The 25836-nt window shown below is 40.5% G+C and overlaps 1 protein-coding gene across 1 annotated transcript in view; it reads right to left on the reverse strand.

The window, feature by feature from the left end:
• The window catches only part of cntnap2a (contactin associated protein 2a), a 1233088-nt gene that overhangs the window by 377092 nt on the left and 830160 nt on the right, over positions 1-25836 (reverse strand). Inside the window, 3 exon segments of the mRNA XM_034162408.1 lie at positions 793-877; positions 21373-21488; positions 22945-23064. Of these exon segments, the coding sequence (XP_034018299.1) occupies positions 793-877; positions 21373-21488; positions 22945-23064 (321 nt within the window).

Genomic DNA, 25836 nt, shown 5'->3' on the forward strand with positions numbered 1-25836 from the left:
GCCCAGCTGTGCCAAACATCACACAAAGTGGTTTATTTCAACAGCATCTTTTACACTTGTAATTCAGAGTAAATGCAAGACAACAAGTTAAACTAATCCTTTTCTGTCTGGATATTATCAGTGTGGTCACACAGACAGCAGGGAAGGACAAAGAAAGACTTCAGGGAGTTTTTAATGCAGGTCACACAAACCTTCTCAATGTGATTTTTGCCAGAAGCTATTCTGGCTTCATCCTGTTTTCCAAAAGAACAAAACCTACAATACTCTGAATGGGATGCTAGGGTGTTTAAAATGAACATGTAATACTGTATTGCTCTGAATATTAGATGGTGCTTTTTCCTAGAAATATACATCATATACAGCAAATACCCGTGAAAAGAGAAGGATCTTAAATTTTAGGTCAGTTGAACAGCAACTGGGGTACAATGCACACTTTAAGCTCATGGTGATAAACGCAGGAGTCAAACAACTCTCAAGCAACCAGGAAATATGGCATGTTAGAAGATGGCACAAAGCCAGACCTTTCAGGAATTTACAATGAGAGGATTTCAGCAATTAATTCAACAAAGAATTCAAGCAATATGCATGCACAAGAGGCGGATGCTGTCTTATAATCAGGCTGATCATATATTCACAACAATATGGTACAGTGTATGCGTCAAAAGGGTTTTTGTGTTTTTGAACCACTTTTGTGCTTATGCTCCATGTTAGACCAGTTTCACCAGAACCCAAACTCAGTGTTGAGTACTTGTGTTGGTGTCGCAGTGTAATGCTGCTGTGTTGAGCTGTTACCTGGAGTGTTGAGCAGCCTGGACATACGACAGCTGTAGGCAATTTGCTGCTCACAGTATTCTGCACTGGTGGTGACGGCTGTCACCTGGAAACACAAGCATGGAGATATATTTTCACTTTGTCTTATTCAAGCAGACAGGTCAATTTCATGTAAGAACAGTTAAATGATAAAAAGTGTACTGCAGTGTTTTAATTTAGCTTCCGGCGATTAGGAGACACTCACAATGGAGCAAGTGATCCGTGTAAAACAATAAGGAGAGAACATAATTATGGGAAGGATATAAAACTCAAATCCCGTTGTCTTCAGGAACACAGTGGTGTTGTGCAAGTTGCAGGATATATAATATAGTATAGATATAATTCAAGCTCTTCTCTGTGTAATGAGGCATTACACACAGGTGGTTCTAATCAATTTTAACTGGAGAAGGGGGGGCAGGGTTGGGGTCAAATAACCAGTTAACAGGAAGTCCTGTTCCCACAATAAAGAAAAAACAGACAGTATCACGGGTGGAAGAATTATCGTTTGCATTTTCTGCACTCAGAATTACTGATTAATTTTTTTTATGCATTTTAATGACTGAATTTAATTTTAATGTTGTTGGCATATATGTATGAATTTTTAACACACTTTAACTCATGAAATTAAATTGTGTGTCACATCTATTAACTATTTTTGGAGCAAAGTTTAGTTGTCAGTCTTGTAATTAAGTCATGAAACATTTACTATGAGTGGGGGCTTGTAACAATTCCTCACTCCCTTTAAAGTTTATCCAAGGAGGCAGGGATAGCAAAACCCTAAATACTAAACCCGTTATCTTGAAAATAATAAAAAAAAAGCATAATTTATGTAATTTTAAAAATATCCATGGACCTGCATGAAAGACAAAATTTAAAAATCAAAACATTAATTCTAAGTAAAAATAAATAATATAAAAAAGTTCTGAATTAAAAGTCAAGCAACACTTTTGAAGTGACTAATTTTTCAGCATCCTCAAAATACTTTGGACTGATCAGATTTTGTTGAAGCTCAAGGTCATGCTTATAAATGCAAATATTCCAAAAAACAGAAATTCTAAGTAATAATAAATAACATTAAACGGTTCTGATGTATAATGTTAATCCCAAAACTTGGAATAAAAGGTCAAGCAAAACTTTTGAAGAGACTAATTTTTAAGCATCATCGTACCACTTTTGATTGATCAAATTTTGCTGAAGCTCAAGGTCATGCTTAAAAATGCAAATATTCCAAAATATACATTTTAAAAGGCTCTGATATATAAAGTTCATCCTAAACATGGAAAAAGGAGTCAAGCAACACTTTTTAAATGACTAATTTTAAACTTCCTTAGAACTTCCTTAGAACTTTTGATTAATTGGATTTTGTTGAAGCTCAAGGTCATGCTTCTCATTTTGACATACTTTTACAAGATCAAAGCTTACAAGAAATGATGTCCATGCTACATTTTAACAGGAATGGGTGAAAAAAATCATATTTTTCAGCGCTGTGTGGAAGTCTCATCCGAGTCCATTACTGGGTGATTCTTTGCAGCTAGTTTTGAGCCAGAAAAACAACAGAGAATTTTGCTCAGCAAACAAGTGAAAAAGTACAGTGACAGTAGGAAATGTTGACGCGGTGTGCCAGACATTACCGTAGGAGACAGCACAGCTGTGTCCAAGAGAATGTAGAATAAAAACCAGTTATGAACATTAAACCCAAAGTAGGTTGAAGGTGGAAAAGCAGAGCTATAATGTGGGCATGTTCATGCAAAGCATTCATTACCTGCAGGAATCCAGCTCTTACTACTTTGTGGATGCATCATTAAAATGTGACAGAGTGTTCCACACCAAAATCAAACAAACTCTGTGACATCAGGCCGCTGCTGCGCGTCTTTGAACATACCTGATAGTGGCAGCTACAGTCTGATAAAGAACAAACAAGAACACGCACAGAACTCGCTTTACGCATCATGCAAATTAATTCTTTGTGATTCAGTGATATCATAATGTTCTGTGTGACATTTGATCAATTCTGTTCAAAACGGAACCACTTTACCACCGCCGAACACACAAGACTTACATATTTAATCCACGCCGTCTCCAAACTGTTTCAGTCAAGGTCAAAAGGTGACACATGAATTCATATTAGGTGTTTGAGATACTGTTTAAGATACCCTCGTAGTCACTGGGGTATCTTAATCACATCCTCAGAAGAGCCAAATTAAATATCCCGTGTACATAAGCGCTGAATACACGACCAAAAACAAGAACAAACAGACTGAGAAACTCCATCATCCCACATGGGATATTCCACCAACTTTGGTCCAAATCAGATCAAACCTCTCAGAGTTATTTTGTTCAGACTCTTTCACACTCTGACGGTTAACTCGCCATTTGCCAACGAAGAGTGAAGTGTTAACACTGACCAGCACCGAGGTCGGCCAGACTCCGCAGGAGCTACGTGGATGTCAGTTGGGCAACGCTGATACTCAAAATGTTGGATATTTATGTTAAAATGCTGGAAAGACTATGTTGCCACCACTAGAAAGCCATTGCTTGTTCGCCTCCGACGGCCTACACTGGCCAACGTTGGAGGGTTGACTGGATGCACCACCTCCTCTGGATCCCTTGGGCCTGAAGAAATATGTAGAAATATAAAGAAATGTGAAGGTATATGTAGAACCTGTCTTGATGACGCATCAGTAGCAAGTGACACAATCACTGTTACGTCACATCGCATGGCGTCTCATATGTTGAGTCAACAATCAGCTCCAGTAAGCTATGCTACTGCTCCACAGCGTGCACAACCAACGTGCCCACCCTCCGACAGCAAAAGTTGAACTATGTCCTATAGTAAGTTAGTGGATTGTCACCAAACGTTGAGGTCCGCCAGTAAAACGGCACCCTCTGCTGAGCTACACTGACCTCCATTGAAGACAGGACATTTGAACACTTGGTATGAGAATTATCCAGCATTCCACAGAGATTTTGGGAATCTGCTACACTGGCCAGCATCAGCCGCTTCATGTCATAGTGTGAACAGGCCCCAACACACAGGGACTAAGACCAAACACCTCCTGATGTCCTACCGTGAACTTAGGTTCCAGACCACCAAGGGGACAAACGACTGTTAAATCTGTACCATCCATCTGCTGATGGTGGGAAATTTCAAGAATCTATTCTGTAATGATGCATATTAACATTATCAGGTGAGAATTGTGTAAAACACAGGGGTGTTGTGTTTGGGTTACTCCTTGAAAAGATTCAACATTATGGCACAAATCATCGCATTTTAATCCTGTTTGTCACCATCATTGTTAAAGTAACATAAAGTGCAGCCTCCATGCTCTCAGAGAAAAATAAATCTATTGAGCACACAGACTTGATGTCTTGCCACGTTAAGTCACCGGGTAATTTACACGTTTGCACTGAAATGGTTTTTAAACACCTTTAAGAATTTCTGCTGTGGTTGGATGCATTCTCACCTTGAACGACTATGCGACCATTTCACCTATAACACAACTACTGTACAATAGAAGCTCGCAAACGTAAGCTACCTTTTCAAATTGATGTAGAAAATGAGTCACACTGCTAGTTACTGCAGATTACTGCCATCAGCAGCTGCAAATGTGAGATCTGATCATCTTTACCCAAGGCCATATCCAATCGCAAAATATGGCCATCGGTTATTGCGAAGACTTTGCGGCCTGTCTGACTGTCTGTCTGTGCTCAGCATAAGTCCAGTCCTGTTACTGCCAGAGTCTTCAAATTCACTGGGAACATTCTTGGGACATAGACCTCGGACAAGTTCAGAGATGGCTAACCTTCACAAATTTTAAGAGGTTAAAAAGTCACATTCTGTTCCTGTTGTCATGGTATGATCTTTCAGATGTTAGCATGGTGATATCACTTCCTGGTGTTGCTAGCTGCTAACTTCATTTTTGGCTAACACCTTTCTCAAACATTATGTAAAAGGTGGTGAGAAATAAACACTTCTAAAACTGAAAAAGCTGTTTTTTGGAACCTAATAACACCTCTGGAGTTATTTACAAGACATTTCGCTGACATCAGCGTGCACGCTAATGTTCGCTAACTCAAAGCTAAGTTCCACTTTTGTCAAAAGCTCATGCACTCATACACACATTCCCACCTGCAGACGCTGTTAAAATGTAAATATTGTTTATGATTGATTAATTGATTGACAGAGGGGCTTTATTGAACATGTACAAATTGTATTGTACAAGACAATAGGAACTTAATAATTAATTAAACAACTGCAAATTATAAAGAAGACAATGTTCATACAGCCGAGGGTATATTAGCATTGCGTTATAGTTTATTGTTCATAAGATGACAGTTTATTTACATGACAGATGCAACAAAGTTTTAGTGTTTTGCACATTATATGTCAACGGGAAACTTTAGCTCTCATGTTATTTAAAAAGTCAACTTTTTGTGACACTGCATCTTAATTACTCTCAAATATCAAGACTGAAAACCTATTTTTATTCTCTTTCTTATGAAGTTTTTATTTTTTATCTGTTTTATTCTTTTACTTCTGTTTTTAATTATGTATTTGAAATTTTTTATTCATTTTTAATTTATTTATTTAAATTTTATGTTGAATTGCTCCATGTAAGATGCCTTGACATGGCTTTTGCTGTAATTTCGCACATTATAAGCTTATTAAATTGAAAATGAATATCCAACAAATTATTGATGTTTAGCTGATCAAACTCAGGTGATGCACATGCGTAATCTTTCGCTCATCTGTCTGTTTTTCTTATCTTTAAAGCTAAAACGCTGCTTCTTGTTGCTGTGGGAAGCAGTAAAAGGTTAAACTTTTGGTGGAAAATGCCATCGCGATGCAGTGACCGTGCTCTGAGGCAGCAAGGGAGTCATTTTCAGTTCTCTCCCTGAAAACAGTCTGCCCCTATCACAAAACCCACAGCCCGTGACTTGATAAAACAACCACTTTGGGAAACATTCCAAAGTTTGCATTTTGTTTGCCATTGGGTCACAAAACAAAGTACATCCTCACATTTGTGAATGAGCAGATTTTGCACCCAGTCACTGCACAAGTCTTTGTGAGTTATGGTTATTAAGCTATTGTAAGGTGGAAGCATTGAACCCAAAAAGGAGATCTTTTAACCCTCTGGGGTCCGAGGGCATTTTTTGGACAGTTCACTCGCCTGGCATAAATGTTTTATTATTTTTGTTAACAGCTCTCAGTGCATCCCACAATCAAGTTTTATGTCTCTTTTTTTCAGGACAACCTGTGCTTTCAGAATATATATGTTTTTGTTGTGTTTTATAAGTGTAATAAAGGTTTACAATCAAAAATAGGCAAGGAAAAAATAAAGCGAAAAATTATTTTCCACACACATTTATTCAAAACACACAGCAAACTATAATAAACAACTGTCTTGACACTTTATAAAGGTAATTTGAGATCTTGTGTGAAAGTCTGTACAACAAAAAGAAAAGATGAATAGAATAGAATAGAAAGATGTCCTAGCTTTACGGAGGGCTTTTTTACAGAGCAACAGACTCTTTTTCCAGATCTTCACTTAGCCTGGAAAAAGAGTCTGTTGCTCTATTAAAAAGCCCTCCGTAAAGCTAGGACATCTTTCTACTCATCACTAATTGAAGAAAATAAGAACAACCCCAGGTTTCTTTTCAGCACTGTAGCCAGGCTGACAAAGAGTCAGAGCTCTATTGAGCTGAGTATTCCATTAACTTTAACTAGTAATGACTTCATGACTTTCTTTGCTAATAAAATTTTAACTATTAGAGAAAAAATTACTCATAACCATCCCAAAGACGTATCGTTATCTTTGGCTGCTTTCAGTGATGCCGGTATTTGGTTAGACTCTTTCTCTCCGATTGTTCTGTCTGAGTTATTTTCATTAGTTACTTCATCCAAACCATCAACATGTTTATTAGACCCCATTCCTACCAGGCTGCTCAAGGAAGCCCTACCATTATTTAATGCTTCGATCTTAAATATGATCAATCTATCTTTGTTAGTTGGCTATGTACCACAGGCTTTTAAGGTGGCAGTAATTAAACCATTACTTAAAAAGCCATCACTTGACCCAGCTATCTTAGCTAATTATAGGCCAATCTCCAACCTTCCTTTTCTCTCAAAAATTCTTGAAAGGGTAGTTGTAAAACAGCTAACTGATCATCTGCAGAGGAATGGTCTATTTGAAGAGTTTCAGTCAGGTTTTAGAATTCATCATAGTACAGAAACAGCATTAGTGAAGGTTACAAATGATCTTCTTATGGCCTCGGACAGTGGACTCATCTCTGTGCTTGTTCTGTTAGACCTCAGTGCTGCTTTTGATACTGTTGACCATAAAATTTTATTACAGAGATTAGAGCATGCCATAGGTATTAAAGGCACTGCGCTGCGGTGGTTTGAATCATATTTGTCTAATAGATTACAATTTGTTCATGTAAATGGGGAATCTTCTTCACAGACTAAAGTTAATTATGGAGTTCCACAAGGTTCTGTGCTAGGACCAATTTTATTCACTTTATACATGCTTCCCTTAGGTAGTATTATTAGACGGTATTGCTTAAATTTTCATTGTTACGCAGATGATACCCAGCTTTATCTATCCATGAAGCCAGAGGACACACACCAATTAGCTAAACTGCAGGATTGTCTTACAGACATAAAGACATGGATGACCTCTAATTTCCTGCTTTTAAACTCAGATAAAACTGAAGTTATTGTACTTGGCCCCACAAATCTTAGAAACATGGTGTCTAACCAGATCCTTACTCTGGATGGCATTACCCTGACCTCTAGTAATACTGTGAGAAATCTTGGAGTCATTTTTGATCAGGATATGTCATTCAAAGCGCATATTAAACAAATATGTAGGACTGCTTTTTGCGCAATATCTCTAAAATCAGAAAGGTCTTGTCTCAGAGTGATGCTGAAAAACTAATTCATGCATTTATTTCCTCTAGGCTGGACTATTGTAATTCATTATTATCAGGTTGTCCTAAAAGTTCCCTAAAAAGCCTTCAGTTAATTCAAAATGCTGCAGCTAGAGTACTGACGGGGACTAGAAGGAGAGAGCATATCTCACCCATATTGGCCTCTCTTCATTGGCTTCCTGTTAATTCTAGAATAGAATTTAAAATTCTTCTTCTTACTTATAAGGTTTTGAATAATCAGGTCCCATCTTATCTTAGGGACCTCGTAGTACCATATCACCCCAATAGAGCACTTCGCTCTCAGACTGCAGGCTTACTTGTAGTTCCTAGGGTTTGTAAGAGTAGAATGGGAGGCAGAGCCTTCAGCTTTCAGGCTCCTCTCCTGTGGAACCAGCTCCCAATTCAGATCAGGGAGACAGACACCCTCTCTACTTTTAAGATTAGGCTTAAAACTTTCCTTTTTGCTAAAGCTTATAGTTAGGGCTGGATCAGGTGACCCTGAACCATCCCTTAGTTATGCTGCTATAGACGTAGACTGCTGGGGGGTTCCCATGATGCACTGTTTCTTTCTCTTTTTGCTCTGTATGCACCACTCTGCATTTAATCATTAGTGATCGATCTCTGCTCCCCTCCACAGCATGTCTTTTTCCTGGTTCTCTCCCTCAGCCCCAACCAGTCCCAGCAGAAGACTGCCCCTCCCTGAGCCTGGTTCTGCTGGAGGTTTCTTCCTGTTAAAAGGGAGTTTTTCCTTCCCACTGTAGCCAAGTGCTTGCTCACAGGGGGTCGTTTTGACCGTTGGGGTTTTACATAATTATTGTATGGCCTTGCCTTACAATATAAAGCGCCTTGGGGCAACTGTTTGTTGTGATTTGGCGCCATATAAAAAAAATTGATTGATTGATTGAACAATAAGGTTCAAACAATAAACACAAATGCACATTTTAAACAATATATACAAAATGGTCTATGCGTTTTGTTGTCCATTGATATGGTAAACAGTGCTTTATGCAGAGAAAGCAACAGAGTTATCCAGTAACATTCACATGCAAACTAGTGGAGCAATCCTGATAGTTAGACACTCTTTGAGCATGTGAGATTGTCATCAGAGGCTCTCTGTCTGCTCCTGCTTTCACTGATTGCTGTGCGTAATGGCGCAGGGCACACTGAGTATGTACTCATAGTACGTGCTGCTGTGGCTCTCGCAAATTGCGTGTTGGAAAGGCAAACATTAACAGAAAAGTAAGAATATGCCGAAGACAGACGATATGGAGGAAATTAAGCGATCGCTAAACTTCATGTCCGGAGAGTTGGCAAAGTTGACATCTCAACAGGAGCGCCTGCTCAAGCTTGTGGACGAAGTGGCGACGCTGAAAATTATGACGAATGAAAAGGACAAAAGGATTGCTTTCCTGGAGGTGCGAGTTGACGAACTAGAGCAGTACACTAGGAGGGAGGACCTGGTGATTACTGGGCTCATGACTCGACAACAAACCTATGCCAGGGTGACAGCAAACGCGGAGACAACAGAGGATGCTCCGCGAGAGGAGCTACTGTCGCTGGAACAACAGGTGGTGGATTTTTTGAACAGTAAAAACATAAACATTCGTAAGAAGGACTTATCCATTTGCCACACTTTACCCAGAAATTCAGAGAAAATGAGACCTGCTATTGTAATGCGTTTCATCAGCAGGAACACAAGCAGCAATGTCCTAATGTATGCCAAGAATTTAAAGGACACAAATGTGTTTATAAACGAACATCTCACAAAGAAGAATGGGGACATTGCAAGGGAAGCAAGAGTGCTGAGAAAACAGAGGATTATTACTGGAACATGGACAAGGAATGGAAATGTATGGATCAGAGACCAAAATGGAGTAGCCAGGATGATTAAGGACTTGAAAGAACTTGAGAAGTATAAGACTGGTCATTGATGGAAGAAGTCTACAGCTGTGAAGGGCTGACAACATAGATTAAAGAATAACAGGTTGGATACACATCTTTACAGACTCATACACTGAATTATGGATACATGTGTTGACATAGACAATGATAAAATTTATGATATGGAAACTGATTTTGCATGTAATTTACTAACACCTGGTGAATATAATTATTTTACAGTACAACAGTTTAATGCTAAAACTGACAAGGTATCTGATAAAGCTCTATCCATTATACACTTCAATAGTCAAAGTTTAAAATCCAAAGTAGGAAAAATTAAAGAGTTCTTCAGTGATTTAAAACAACATTTTAAAGTGATTGCTATAACAGAAACTTGGCTAAAGAACACTGATATTAATAAAGTACAGATTGAAGGCTACAACATGTTTAATATAAACAGGATTGGGAAAAAAGGAGGGGGTGTAGCTCTCTACGTAGATAAAAATCTAAAATGTAAAGTTGTTGAACAGAAAACTGTAACTCTGCCTGATTTGATGGAAATGCTTACTATAGAGATTATTAACAATATAGAAAAAACATATTAATTAGCTGTGTATATAGACCGCCTAGGTCAGGTGTTGACATGTTTACTGATAAAATTATTGAAATGTTTGAGTATACAAATAAATCACTAATTTTATGTGGTAATTTTAACATAGACCTGGGGCACACTGCAGCTACAAACGAGTTCAGGAAGAATATGGAAACTGCAGATTTATCCCCTATGATAACCAAACCAACCAGGATTACTACTTATAGTACTACTATCATTGATAATATATATACAAATATACAGGGTGAAATAATTTGTGGTATCTTTATGACAGATGTGAGTGATCATCTCCCAGTTTTTATTATATATGAAAAATTGTGTCTTAATATTGTGAAAGAGGAAACTTTGATTTTTATAAGGGATAAATCCAGTAAGGCTTTGGAGGCCTTCAGAGAAGATTTGAAAAGACAAAACTGGGATCAGGTATATATGAATGACGTAAATGATACCTATAATAATTTTATGTCAATATTCATTAGCTTGTATGACAAAAATTGCAAAACAGTTAAAATTTATGCTCAGCGTGAGAAAAATGCTTTTAAAAATCCATGGATGACTAATGGACTGAGGAATGCTTGTGAGAAGAAAAATTATCTTTATAGAGTGTTTCTTAAATTGAGAACAAAAGATGCTGAAAGTAGATATAAAAAATATAAAAATAAACATGTCAATCATAAGAAGACAACAAAAGGATTATAATACTAAATTATTAGATGACAATAAAAATAGTATAAAAATACATGGAGTGTAATTAATAAAATCATGCAAAAAGGCAAGGTCAAATTTGATTTTCCAAACTTTTTCACGAAGAATAATGTGGATATTTTTGAAAAAGATGCAATTGCTAATGAATTCAATGATTACTTTGTGAATATTGGACCGAATTTATCACAAAATATTCCTAATGAAAACAATGATTATGGATTCATCCCTGTTAACATAAATAGTATTTTTCTCGAGAATGTTCAAACTAATGAAATTTTGACAATTGAATATTAGTAAGACTAAATTTATGATTTTTAGTTGCAAACGAAAAGACATAAATGCATCTTTGGTTATAGGAGGATCAGCAATTGAAAGGACGCATGAGACTAAGTTCCTAGGTGTTACGATTGACAGTTGACATGGAAACCCCACATAGAGTTTGTCAAAACAAAGGTATCACAAACTATAGCAGTGTTACATAAGGTTAAATATTTTCTTAATAAAAGTGCTTTGTTTCTGTTGTATAATTCACTGATTTTACCATATTTCAATTATTGTATTGAAGTGTGGGGAAGAGCTTGCAAAACATATACTGATTCAATTTTTCTTTTACAGAAACGTGTTATTCGAGTTGTTACCGGAAGTGGATTTAGGGTCCACACTAACCCAATATTTATGCAATTACAAACACTAAAATTTAATGAATTTGTTGAATTTACTTAAAACCATGTATAAAGCTCACCAAAAAGTGTTACCAGATAACTTGCAAAACAGGTTTAAAAAGAGAGAGAGCAGATACAAATTAAGAGGAGATGAAGTTTTTTCACAATTAAAATTTAGAACAAAATCTAAAGAAAGATGTATATCAATTCAAGGAGTTGATTTATGGAACAGCCTTGATGGTAGTATAAAAACTTTCAGGTCCATTCATATGTTTAAGAAAAGTGTGAAAGAATCTTTATTGAACAGATATGTTACTAATGTATAGCAGAGAAGCTTTGTGTTATTGATTGAATTTTTTGAAGTATATAACTGTGTTCAGCAGCACAACCTAACTGGAACAGTTACTGTTTATTTAGATGATAGGGGGCAGACATTGTAAGCTTTTGCTTCTTTCTGTCCCTTTTCATTCATGATATTTGTGTTAAATGCATGTATGTATGTATGCTGCATTCTTTTTTTTTCTTTAACGAATGAAATAAAAATAATAAATGAAATGAAATGAAATAGTATGTACTCATTGGAGCACCCAGGGGGCTATTCAAACAGGCCAACTAGTAACACATCACTCCTGAAAACGATCTTTGCCTTAGTAAGTTTCTATCTCATATCATTGAAAAGTTATTTATAATTTAGCTTGGTCTTAAGTCCCTTTCACACTGGGGCTGCTCCCAGTTGCTTCCTGTGGCGTCATGACGACGCAGGAATTTCTGCGTCAGGTGCGCACAGCAGGGGGCAGAGAGGAGGTGAGAACGCAGCCTGCATTGTTTCTGTGTAGGCTCTCACGCAGCCTGCAGGTTCTTTGCACAGAGAAGTCAGAGTGCACAGTTTGGCTGCAGACAGACTGTGCACTCTGACTTCTCTTCTACTTGTTGTTCTGCTGAGCTGCAGGGATGCCCTCTGAGTTCTGTTATAGTTTATCTTTCCTCCCTTGACCGCGAGATGCACCCGTCCTTGAGCAAATGTGGAGATGTCTGGAGTTCTACTTGATGTTGACATGTCCTGTCTCAGGACTTATGTCCTTTTTTGTCCTTTTTTTTAACTGTGATGTGAGAGTTTGAGCAGAGAACAAGGAACTAATGCCTGCAGCCAGACTTTTTTTTTTTCTTTTAATTGTTCACATGTGCGCGCGTGAACTTCAGACTTCAGACAACTTTATTGATCCCAAAAAAGGGCAATTACGTTTACACTCCAATTACCTCAGACACGATACAGCAATTAATCCACAATTATTACTTGTTTACCGTAATAATGGCACACATCAAAATTAAAGACAACACATGTACATTTGACATTGTTTATGTGCACTGAACTTGAAGAAGTCCGCCTTCCTAATTGAGGCAAAGTGGGTGAAGGCCGCAGCAGGAGGGGCCCTCACCGCCCAGCCTAGGGTTGAAGGCTGCAGCAGTAAAAACCGCGCTGCCTTCGAGGTGTCAAGGAGGAAGCCAAGGTGGGGGGAGTGGAGAGACATGGGGGGAGGGTAATAGGGATGGAGGGAGGGAGACATGCATGTGCAGATGAGTTAAATTTCTGTCAATTTCTGTCCGTGTGTATGTAAAGTCTGATGTTGCTAGGCAACAGCAGGCTGGGGGGGGGGGGGAATTCCTTCACCAAGGCTGTAGATCCTTCTGGGGGAAGAGCAAGGAATTTGGCTTTCAGGAGCCGATAAGGCTGCCATGTTGATGTTTGGCGGAGAGATTTACTGCACCCCTGACCGTCGAGAGTCCAAATTTATGAAGAATATTCTGTGGTCCTCAGCAGTACAATTCATTTGCAATGCAGTGATTTGCTCCGAGATTGAATCCATTTTGTGTTTGAGTTCAAGAGTTCATGCAGTCTGAAATTACACAGCACTGCCCAACTCAATTATCACGGACTGATGAGGGGACAAAATTGTGGAAGCAGCTGTCTTGCAATTATTCCTGTTGGTCAGGGCAGAGCACAAACCAATCAGCACCAAACCTCTCACCATAAAAGCAAATACGAATGAATCCTCAACGTTTTCCACAGAGACTGGAGCCGCATGTCACACTCCATTCTCTCAGCCGTCGAGAGCAAAGCCCACTGGATAGGTTCCATCAGGGCACGCAGGGTCCCCAAACCCTGATCTCCTTGTCAAAAACAAATAGTGTCAATGGCGTTGAGAGACCAGCTGATCAATTCCATAGTTAATCCAAATCATAATTTGAAGAATTCACAGTCTGGTGAAGCTGGGACTTTGAAGGTCGGAGCAGAGATAGAGAACAGAAAGGAGGAGAGGGGAGGGGAGGAATGCGACCATCCTTGCCAGAGTCCAAGCTGTTGTGGTCCAAGCTGAACAAACGTCCATGAGTGGAGTAGAGATCTCCGGACTTTTTACTGGATATTTCTGGCAATCAGTCTGCATTTTTTTTCTGTGGTCTTTTTTTTTCAGCGTGTAGTTTTTACTACATGAAGTACACGGTATAAAAACAATCTTGCGTGATTTATACTGAAGGAACAATAGAACACAGCAGGAATCATAAATTGGCTTCCAAGTCATGCCGGGTAACGCCTCTTTGCCCTGAGTTACGCCTCTTTGCCCTAACTTGCACTGGAACCACTTCCTTTCTGTGTCGAGCACAGGACACCAAAAAAATTAAACAGGTTTAATTTTTTCGGCGCCCGACTTGCTTCCTCCTTTGTGCCCCTCGCGCTGTTGTGGCGCCAAGCTGCATCGTCTTGGCACTGAGTTTCTTCCACACAGTGTCGTCATAATGACGCACGGTGCAACTGGGACAAACCAGGAGCACCCCCGGTGTGAAAGGGGCTTTAGCCATCATATACGACGGCGTCGGCCCCAGAGGGTTGAAATGTCCAAGTGTGGAAAAGCAGTTAGCGCGTCACCCACTGATGTTCAGCTTACATTTAAACTCTCCCAGTAGGATCACTTTTCTTTGGTTTTCCACTTTTCCACCTGTCTTTCATTCAAAAGACAACTCTTTAGTTGCAAGTCAATCAATCAATCAATTTTTTATATAGCGCCAAATCACAACAAACAGTTGCCCCAAGGCGCTTTATATTGTAAGGCAAGGCCATACAATAATTATGTAAAACCCCAACGGTCAAAACGACCCCCTGTGAGCAAGCACTTGGCTACAGTGGGAAGGAAAAACTCCCTTTTAACAGGAAGAAACCTCCAGCAGAACCAGGCTCAGGGAGGGGCAGTCTTCTGCTGGGACTGGTTGGGGCTGAGGGAGAGAACCAGGAAAAAGACATGCTGTGGAGGGGAGCAGAGATCGATCATTAATGATTAAATGCAGAGTGGTGCATACAGAGCAAAAAGAGAAAGAAACAGTGCATCATGGGAACCCCCCAGCAGTCTACGTCTATAGCAGCATAACTAAGGGATGGTTCAGGGTCACCTGATCCAGCCCTAACTATAAGCTTTAGCAAAAAGGAAAGTTTTAAGCCTAATCTTAAAAGTAGAGAGGGTGTCTGTCTCCCTGATCTGAATTGGGAGCTGGTTCCACAGGAGAGGAGCCTGAAAGCTGAAGGCTCTGCCTCCCATTCTACTCTTACAAACCCTAGGAACTACAAGTAAGCCTGAAGTCTGAGAGCGAAGCGCTCTATTGGGGTGATATGGTACTATGAGGTCCCTAAGATAAGATGGGACCTGATTATTCAAAACCTTATAAGTAAGAAGAAGAATTTTAAATTCTATTCTAGAATTAACAGGAAGCCAATGAAGAGAGGCCAATATGGGTGAGATATGCTCTCTCCTTCTAGCCCCCGTCAGTACTCTAGCTGCAGCATTTTGAATTAACTGAAGGCTTTTTAGGGAACTTTTAGGACAACCTGATAATAATGAATTACAATAGTCCAGCCTAGAGGAAATAAATGCATGAATTAGTTTTTCAGCATCACTCTGAGACAAGACCTTTCTGATTTTAGAGATATTGCGCAAAAAGCAGTCCTACATATTTGTTTAATATGCGCTTTGAATGACATATCCTGATCAAAAATGAGTCCAAGATTTCTCACAGTATTACTAGAGGTCAGGGTAATGCCATCCAGAGTAAGGATCTGGTTAGACACCATGTTTCTAAGATTTGTGGGGCCAAGTACAATAACTTCAGTTTTATCTGAGTTTAAAAGCAGGAAATTAGAGGTCATCCATGTCTTTATGTCTGTAAGACAATCCTGCAGTTTAGCTAATTGGTGTGTGTCCTCTGGCTTCATGGATAGATAAAGCTGGGTATCATCTGCGTAACAATGAAAATTTAAGCAATACCGTCTAATAATACTACCTAAGGGAAGCATGTATAAAGTGAATAAAATTGGTCCTAGCACAGAACCTTGTGGAACTCCATAATTAACTTTAGTCTGTGAAGAAGATTCCCCATTTACATGAACAAATTGTAATCTATTAGACAAATATGATTCAAACCACCGCAGCGCAGTGCCTTTAATACCTATGGCATGCTCTAATCTCTGTAATAAAATTTTATGGTCAACAGCAGACACTGAGGTCTAACAGAACAAGCACAGAGATGAGTCCACTGTCCGAGGCCATAAGAAGATCATTTGTAACCTTCACTAATGCTGTTTCTGTACTATGATGAATTCTAAAACCTGACTGAAACTCTTCAAATAGACCATTCCTCTGCAGATGATCAGTTAGCTGTTTTACAACTACCCTTTCAAGAATTTTTGAGAGAAAAGGAAGGTTGGAGATTGGCCTATAATTAGCTAAGATAGCTGGGTCAAGTGATGGCTTTTTAAGTAATGGTTTAATTACTGCCACCTTAAAAGCCTGTGGTACATAGCCAACTAACAAAGATAGATTGATCATATTTAAGATCGAAGCATTAAATAATGGTAGGGCTTCCTTGAGCAGCCTGGTAGGAATGGGGTCTAATAAACATGTTGATGGTTTGGATGAAGTAACTAATGAAAATAACTCAGACAGAACAATGGGAGAGAAAGAGTCTAACCAAATACCGGCATCACTGAAAGCAGCCAAAGATAACGATACGTCTTTGGGATGGTTATGAGTAATTTTTTCTCTAATAGTTAAAATTTTGTTAGCAAAGAAAGTCATGAAGTCATTACTAGTTAAAGTGAATGGAATACTCAGCTCAATAGAGCTCTGACTCTTTGTCAGCCTGGCTACAGTGCTGAAAAGAAACCTGGGGTTGTTCTTATTTTCTTCAATTAGTGATGAGTAGAAAGATGTCCTAGCTTTACGGAGGGCTTTTTTATAGAGCAACAGACTCTTTTTCCAGGCTAAGTGAAGATCTTCTAAATTAGTGAGACGCCATTTCCTCTCCAACTTACGGGTTATCTGCTTTAAGCTACGAGTTTGTGAGTTACACCACGGAGTCAGGCACTTCTGATTTAAAGCTCTCTTTTTTAGAGGAGCTACAGCATCCAAAGTTGTCTTCAATGAGGATGTAAAACTATTGACGAGATACTCTATCTCCCTTACAGAGTTTAGGTAGCTACTCTGCACTGTGTTGGTATATGGCGTTAGAGAACATAAAGAAGGAATCATATCCTTAAACCTAGTTACAGCGCTTTCTGAAAGACTTCTAGTGTAATGAAACTTATTCCCCACTGCTGGGTAGTCCATCAGAGTAAATGTAAATGTTATTAAGAAATGATCAGACAGAAGGGAGTTTTCAGGGAATACTGTTAAGTCTTCTATTTCCATACCATAAGTCAGAACAAGATCTAAGATATGATTAAAGTGGTGGGTGGACTCATTTACTTTTTGAGCAAAGCCAATAGAGTCTAATAATAGATTAAATGCAGTGTTGAGGCTGTCATTCTCAGCATCTGTGTGGATGTTAAAATCGCCCACTATAATTATCTTATCTGAGCTAAGCACTAAGTCAGACAAAAGGTCTGAAAATTCACAGAGAAACTCACAGTAATGACCAGGTGGACGATAGATAATAACAAATAAAACTGGTTTTTGGGACTTCCAATTTGGATGGACAAGACTAAGAGTCAAGCTTTCAAATGAATTAAAGCTCTGTCTGGGTTTTTGATTAATTAATAAGCTGGAATGGAAGATTGCTGCTAATCCTCCACCCCGGCCCGTGCTACGAGCATTCTGACAGTTAGTGTGACTCGGGGGTGTTGACTCATTTAAACTAACATATTCATCCTGCTGTAACCAGGTTTCTGTAAGGCAGAATTAATCAATATGTTGATCAATTATTATATCATTTACCAACAGGGACTTAAAAGAGAGAGACCTAATGTTTAATAGACCACATTTAACTGTTTTAGTCTGTGGTGCAGTTGAAGGTGCTATATTATTTTTTCTTTTTGAATTTTTATGCTTAAATAGATTTTTGCTGATTATTGGTAGTCTGGGAGCAGGCACCGTCTCTACGGGGATGGGGTAATGAGGGGATGGCAGGGGGAGAGAAGCTGCAGAGAGGTGTGTAAGACTACAACTCTGCTTCCTGGTCCCAACCCTGGATAGTCACGGTTTGGAGGATTTAAGAAAATTGGCCAGATTTCTAGAAATGAGAGCTGCTCCATCCAAAATGGGATGGATGCCGTCTCTCCTAACAAGACCAGGTTTTCCCCAGAAGCGTTGCCAATTATCTATGAAGCCCACCTCATTTTTTGGACACCACTCAGACAGCCAGCAATTCAAGGAGAACATGCGGCTAAACATGTCACTCCCGGTCCGATTGGGGAGGGGCCCAGAGAAAACTACAGAGTCCGACATTGTTTTTGCAAAGTTACACACCGATTTAATGTTAATTTTAGTGACCTCCGATTGGCGTAACCGGGTGTCATTACTGCCGACGTGAATTACAATCTTACCAAATTTACGCTTAGCCTTAGCCAGCAGTTTCAAATTTCCTTCAATGTCGCCTGCTCTGGCCCCCGGAAGACAATTGACTATGGTTGCTGGTGTCGCTAACTTCACATTTCGCAAAACAGAGTCGCCAATAACCAGAGTTTGATCCTCGGCGGGTGTGTCGTCGAGTGGGGAAAAACGGTTAGAGATGTGAACGGGTTGGCGGTGTACACGGGGCTTCTGTTTAGGGCTACGCTTCCTCACAGTCACCCAGTCGGCCTGCTTTCCCGGCTGCTCGGGATCTGCCAGGGGGTAACTAACGGCGGCTAAGCTACCTTGGTCCGCACCGACTACAGGGGCCTGGCTAGCTGTAGAATTTTCCACGGTGCGGAGCCGAGTCTCCAATTCGCCCAGCCTGGCCTCCAAAGCTACGAATAAGCTACACTTATTACAAGTACCGTTACTGCTAAAGGAGGCCGAGGAATAACTAAACATTTCACACCCAGAGCAGAAAAGTGCGGGAGAGACAGGAGAAGCCGCCATGCTAAATCGGCTAAGAGCTAGTAGCTATGCTAAGCTAGCGGATTCCTAAAAACACGCAAAGTGAATAATGTGTAAATAATTTAGAGGTGATTCAGCAGAGGGAGTGCTTTAGTTAAGTGTGAGGAGTCGCTGTGCATGTGGTACTCAACAGGCCTCACTCTCCACGACAGCCAAAGGACACCCTGGCCACTCAGGCCAGAGCCCGGGTTTTAGCCGACTGATCAGAGTGTCTGACTCCCATGCTGGAGATTCTAAGTTTGCGTCCTAAGTGGAGTGAGTGGGGAGAGTCAATCACAACGGAGAAAGAGAGAGAGAGAGAGAGAGAGAGAGAGAGAGAGAGAGAGAGAGAGAGAGAGAGAGAGAGAGAGAGAGAGAGTACTAGTCGCTGGAAAAGAAAGCGCTGTATTTTCACTACGTGTCATTCTGAAACACTGTCTGAATAGTAAGTCACCATGGCAACAGATGAGCATCACCAGCAAAAATGTACGAACTTTCCCTACATGCAATACAGTGTGGGTAAAAAAATGTGATGTAACTCTGCATGCTCTATAAGAAGTACAACCCCTGGCAAAAATTATGGAATCACCGGCCTCGGAGGATGTTCATTCAGTTGTTTAATTTTGTAGAAAAAAAGCAGATCACAGACATGACACAAAACTAAAGTCATTTCAAATGGCAACTTTCTGGCTTTAAGAAACACTATAAGAAATCAAGAAAAAAAGATTGTGGCAGTCAGTAACGGTTACTTTTTTAGACCAAGCAGAGGAAAAAAATATGGAATCACTCAATTCTGAGGAAAAAATTATGGAATCACCCTGTAAATTTTCATCCCCAAAACTAAGCGCCTTGGGGCAACTGTTTGATGTGATTTGGCGCTATATAAATAAAATTGATTGAAAATTGATTGATCATATCAGATCTGCTCGTTAGTCTGCATCTAAAAAGGAGTGAACACACCTTGGAGAGCTGTTGCACCAAGTGGACTGACATGAATCATGGCTCCAACACGAGAGATGTCAATTGAAACAAAGGAGAGGATTATCAAACTCTTAAAAGAGGGTAAATCATCATGCAATGTTGCAAAAGATGTTGGTTGTTCACAGTCAGCTGTGTCTAAACTCTGGACCAAATACAAACAACATGGGAAGGTTGTTAAAGGCAAACATACTGGTAGACCGAGGAAGACATCAAAGCATCAAGACAGAAAAATTAAAGCAATATGTCTCAAAAATCGAAAAATGTACAACAAAACAAATGAGGAACGAATGGGGGGAAACTGGAGTCAACGTCTGTGACCGAACTGTAAGAAACCGCCTAAAGGAAATGGGATTTACATACAGAAAAGCTAAACGAAAGGCATCATTAACACCTAAACAGAAAAAAACAAGGTTACAATGCGCTAAGGAAAAGCAATTGTGGACTGTGGATGACTGGATGAAAGTCATATTCAGTGATGAATCTCGAATCTGCATTGGGCAAGGTGATGATGCTGGAACTTTTGTTTGGTGCCGTTCCAATGAGATTTATAAAGATGACTGCCTGAAGAGAACATGTAAATTTCCACAGTCATTGATGATATGGGGCTGCATGTCAGGTAAAGGCACTGAGGAGATGGCTGTCATTACATCATCAATAAATGCACAAGTTTATGTTGATATTTTGGACAATTGAAAGGATGTTTGGGGATGATGAAATCATTTTTCAAGATGATAATGCATCTTGCCATAGAGCAAAAACTGCAAAAACATTCCTTGCAAAAAGACACATAGGGTCAATGTCATGGCATAGGGTCAATGTCAATGAGCAGATCTGATTTGATGCAGGTTAGTACTATTTGGGGGATGAAAATTTACAGGGTGATTCCATAATTTTTTCCTCAGAATTGAGTAATTCCATATTTTTTTCCTCTGCTTGGTCTAAAAAAGTAACCGTTACTGACTGCCACAATCTTTTTTCTTGATTTCTTATAGTGTTTCTTAAAGCCAGAAAGTTGCCATTTGAAATGACTTTAGTTTTGTTTCATGTCTGTGATCTGCTTTTTTTCTACAAAATTAAACAACTGAATGAACATCCTCTGAGGCCAGTGATTCCATAATTTTTGCCAGGGGTCGTAGGAAGAACCTGCTGTCCATCAGTCATGGAGCAGAATTCTGACTTTCCCTGGTTGCTTTCTGTTGGAAGATTCATACCTCGGCCGCCCTACATATTTTCCACATCTTGGCTCAACTGGAACTGCAATGGAGAAGAAACTAAAAACAGGACCAAGTACCAGGTACTTGGTACCAGGTTTGTTCAAAGCAAAACCGATAAAGACAGAAATAGTTGAGCCGATCAGGTACCACAAAGTGAAAAAGTGCTAAATGTTGGTGGTGTGGTGTGTTACCTGGTCCATAGAGGCGCTGTAGTTGACCTGGAGGACGGTGCGTCTCTCTCTACTGGAGCCGCTGACTGGAGTTTTGGGTGGTAGGTTGTTCATAACGGTCGTCCACACCTTGTCCTCTGCGCACACACAGAACACCGCAAACACAAAAGTACAAATTCACACCACATGCAAAAAGGATGCAGCAGATAACCAGCGATGGCTAATGTTATTAATGTTGCCAAACAGCAGACTTTTTTTCCCTCCCATCACGCCTGTGTGCACTCACTGAGGAGAGTTTAATGCCGATTTACTTCAAAACACCAAATCATAACAGAGCTGAAACGTTTGCACAGTGTGTAGTAAATCCCATCGCAGACTCCTAATTGTTCCTGGATTATGTCCATGTAAACACCAATCAAGAAGAATTAAAAAGCTTTGTGATGTCATAATACATGAAGAAGAAAATCCCCGAAGCAGAACTGGGCCAGTGCCAGAGTTTATCCAAGACTTCCCAGACCAACATTCCACAAAATACAAGTGAAAAAATTGCTCAAAGGTTTGAGCTATCGTGTACATAACCAACCGACCGACCAACCAACCAACCAAAGGGGAGTTAGTGCTCATGTAATGTTCTCCTAATTGTTTTCCTGAATCCATGCTGGGTAATTATTTTTCTTCTGTGTTTTTATTCCAATTATAAAAATAATGCAATGCTAAAATACCCTCAGCCACATGAGCATAAAAACAGAAACAGAATGGAACCTTTCTAGTATTTCTAACAACACTAGAGGTGAAGCTGGATGGCACTTCAGTCCTTTTGATGACATACAAGATTTCCAGTTGTTTGACTGGTTCCTTTGATATTCATACCTAATTAACATAAAGTAGCAGATTTTGGACCCTTCCACCGCATCTATTGTTCTATATTTTTAATATGTTATCTCTAGGCTATATCAGAGGAGAATCCCACATGAAACATTTTTTTTTTTTGCAATTAGTGGTGGGCTGCAGCCTTAACTTGAATAACTTGACTGGACAAGAAGGTCCTACGGTGTCGTTGCAGCGACACGCCTCCAGAGTTTAATGGACACCTTCTTTTGCGTGAGCCAAAGTGTCAGTCAGGAAATCTGCAATACAATGAGCGTGTGTGTGCATCAGGTCTCTGAGGTTTGGGTACATGTGGCGGTAGCGGCGGGGGGGCACTTAGCATTTCGAAGGTCTGTGTGCACGCTCCTCCTCAGTGAGACCAAGGGGCTCGCCGGCAGAGTGCACTGACATTTCATTAAACGCCTCCCCTTTGCTCTGCTGTTCCAGGCTATCTGCTTATTATGTATGTGTGTGTGTGTGTGTGTGTGTGTGTGTGTGTGTCTGCATGCGCCTGCAGTGGCTTAAATGTCAGTGGCTGTGACCACGTTGCCATGGAAACCTCCAGGTGGAGCGGTAAAGAGTGGCCGCTGTCTGAGGTTAAGGATGTGAGCGGCTGCACAGTTTGGTTCCCTCACAGGTCACAGGGGCCACACAGACGCACACGTGCACGCAGGTACATGACACGCACAGACGCACTGGTGGCACAGCGGCTGCAGGCTTACACACCTGTCATGTTGCAGCTCACTTTGAAGGGGCCGAGGGGCCCGCTGCCATCGGGATCGATCCAGTAGGTGTCAGAGGACCTGCCCAAGTGCTTATAGGCTTCACAGGATGGCTCGTAGATGGCTGGAGGACAAAGATAAAGAGAATAAGAGAGAAAGTAAGAAAAAGAGCGCTCCGTCCACACTGTCACTGCTGCAAGGACACATCCAGCAAGACAAACAATGAGTGACATTAAAAAAAAATGTTTGGGAACCCTTGGGCTTTTAAACACATTCTTTATGACATCACACTGAAAATAAAGAATTCACAATATATATAATATCACAGCCAACATAATGGAATGCATTACCTTTTAGTATAATGGAACCAAATATTCAACTTTTACGTGTGCTTTAGAAGAGTCAGGGGATGGATACATGAACATTTCCAAGTCACTGAATACGTCGTAGATTGCATTTACATCAGTCTTTAATAAATTCTCACAGTATGGTAGTAAATTTATCTGGAATCTGCAATTTTGAAAACCAGAGTGACCATGCAAGAAAGAGAATGGCGAGGGAAGCCACCAAGACATCAATAGGGATGGGAACAGACAACCAGTACCTGCTGACAACTGGTTCTAAATTCATCAATTCATCAGAATCGTATGATTGAAACTTTACCACTGAGCTCAGGGGCTGTCCTTTGAAAGCAGCGGGAATCTGCCTCATGTCAGGAAGGACATGGAAGTATTAGAAAAAAAATTTTTAAAAAATTAAAATCACACCATATAAAAACACCGCATTTATCAAGCGAGCAATACAAATATGATCCGTCTGTTCCTCTGGTGATGACCCATGGTCACAGACATACAGTCATGAAATGACATGAATGAGAAGCAGTGTGCACTGATGTCCAGTCGGCCGCGCATGTTCTGCCCAACACGTGTGTCTTGTGGACAGCGCGCCGCAGCACAGACACCATGTCATGTGGAACAGAGATCACATGGGTGATGTGATGGTCAGATCGCCCACTGCATGTTCTGATCTGATGGTCCATTTCAACCTGGCAGACTGTCATTGTCCGCTACATGCGCGCGCTCACTTGCTGCAGCTTGTCGCCACCACAGCGATATATGTTTTTATTTACACTCAACAAAAATATAAACGCAACACTTTTGGTTTTGCTCCCATTTTATATGAGATGAACTCAAAGATCTAAAACTTTTTCCACATACACAATATCACCATTTCCCTCAAATATTGTTCACAAACCAGTCGAAATCTGTGATAGTGAGCACTTCTCCTTTGCTGAGATAATCCATCCCACCTCACAGGTGTGCCATATCAAGATGCTGATTAGACACCATGATTAGTGCACAGGCGTGCCTTAGACTGTCCACAATAAAAGGCCACTCTGAAAGGTGCAGTTTTGTTTTATTGGGGGGGATACCAGTCAGTATCTGGTGTGACCACCATTTGCCTCATGCAGTGCAACACATCTCCTTCGCATAGAGTTGATCAGGTTGTCAATTGTGGCCTGTGGAATGTTGGTCCACTCCTCTTCAATGGCTGTGCGAAGTTGCTGGATATTGGCAGGAACTGGTACACGCTGTCGTATACACCGGTCCAGAGCATCCCAAACATGCTCAATGGGTGACATGTCTGGTGAGTATGCCGGCCATGCAAGAACTGGGACATTTTCCACTTCCAAGAATTGTGTACAGATCCTTGCAACATGGGGCCGTGCATTATCCTGCTGCAACATGAGGTGATGTTCTTGGATGTATGGCACAACAATGGGCCTCAGGATCTCATCACGGTATCTCTGTGCATTCAAAATGCCATCAATAAAATGCACCTGTGTTCTTCGTCCATAACAGACGCCTGCCCATACCATAACCCCACCGCCACCATGGGCCACTCGATCCACAACATTGACATCAGAAAACCACTCACCCACACGACGCCACACACGCTGTCTGCCATCTGCCCTCGACAGTGTGAACCGGGATTCATCCATGAAGAGAACACCTCTCCAACGTGCCAAACGCCAGTGAATGTGAGCATTTGCGACGAACTGGAGTCAGGTCGAGACCCAGATGAGGACGACGAGCATGCAGATGAGCTTCCCTGAGACGGTTTCTGACAGTTTGTGCAGAAATTCTTTGGTTATGCAAACCGATTGTTTCAGCAGCTGTCCGAGTGGCTGGTCTCAGACGATCTTGGAGGTGAACATGCTGGATGTGGAGGTCCTGGGCTGGTGTGGTTTCACGTGGTCTGCGGTTGTGAGGCTGGTTGGATGTACTGCCAAATTCTCTGAAATGCCTTTGGAGACGGCTTATGGTAGAGAAATGAACATTCAATACACGAGCAACAGCTCTGGTTGACATTCCTGCTGTCAGCATGCCAATTGCACGCTCCCTCAAATCTTGCAACATCTGTGGCATTGTGCTGTGTGATAAAACTGAACAATATTTGAGGGAAATGGTGATATTGTGTATGTGGAAAAAGTTTTAGATCTTTGAGTTCATCTCATACAAAATGGGAGCAAAACCAAAAGTGTTGCATTTATATTTTTGTTGAGTGTATATCCATGTAAGTACAGCAATCAGACACACGCACCTCACAGTGGACATGTGTTAGTCCATGTCTGTCCAAACACAGTAGGTGTTGTCTATCTGGGATGTCCAGAATGACAGATCACCACAGCTGCTTCTATCATAGCCACGCCTCCTGTCAGTTCTCAGCGCACACATCAAAGCCAGAGTCATGTGGAACTTTGACAAATTTCTCCAGTACGCCAGTACGACAGTGATTGCCTACAGTCTGCTGTTATGTGAAGAGTGCGACTGGCCACACACTTTCTAAGTGCCATGCGACGGGTGTTGTGGGGATGTTCGTGCGTGTCACCTGG

This window comes from Thalassophryne amazonica, chromosome 1 (genome assembly GCF_902500255.1).
Source record: "Thalassophryne amazonica chromosome 1, fThaAma1.1, whole genome shotgun sequence".
Lineage (NCBI taxonomy): Eukaryota > Metazoa > Chordata > Actinopteri > Batrachoidiformes > Batrachoididae > Thalassophryne > Thalassophryne amazonica.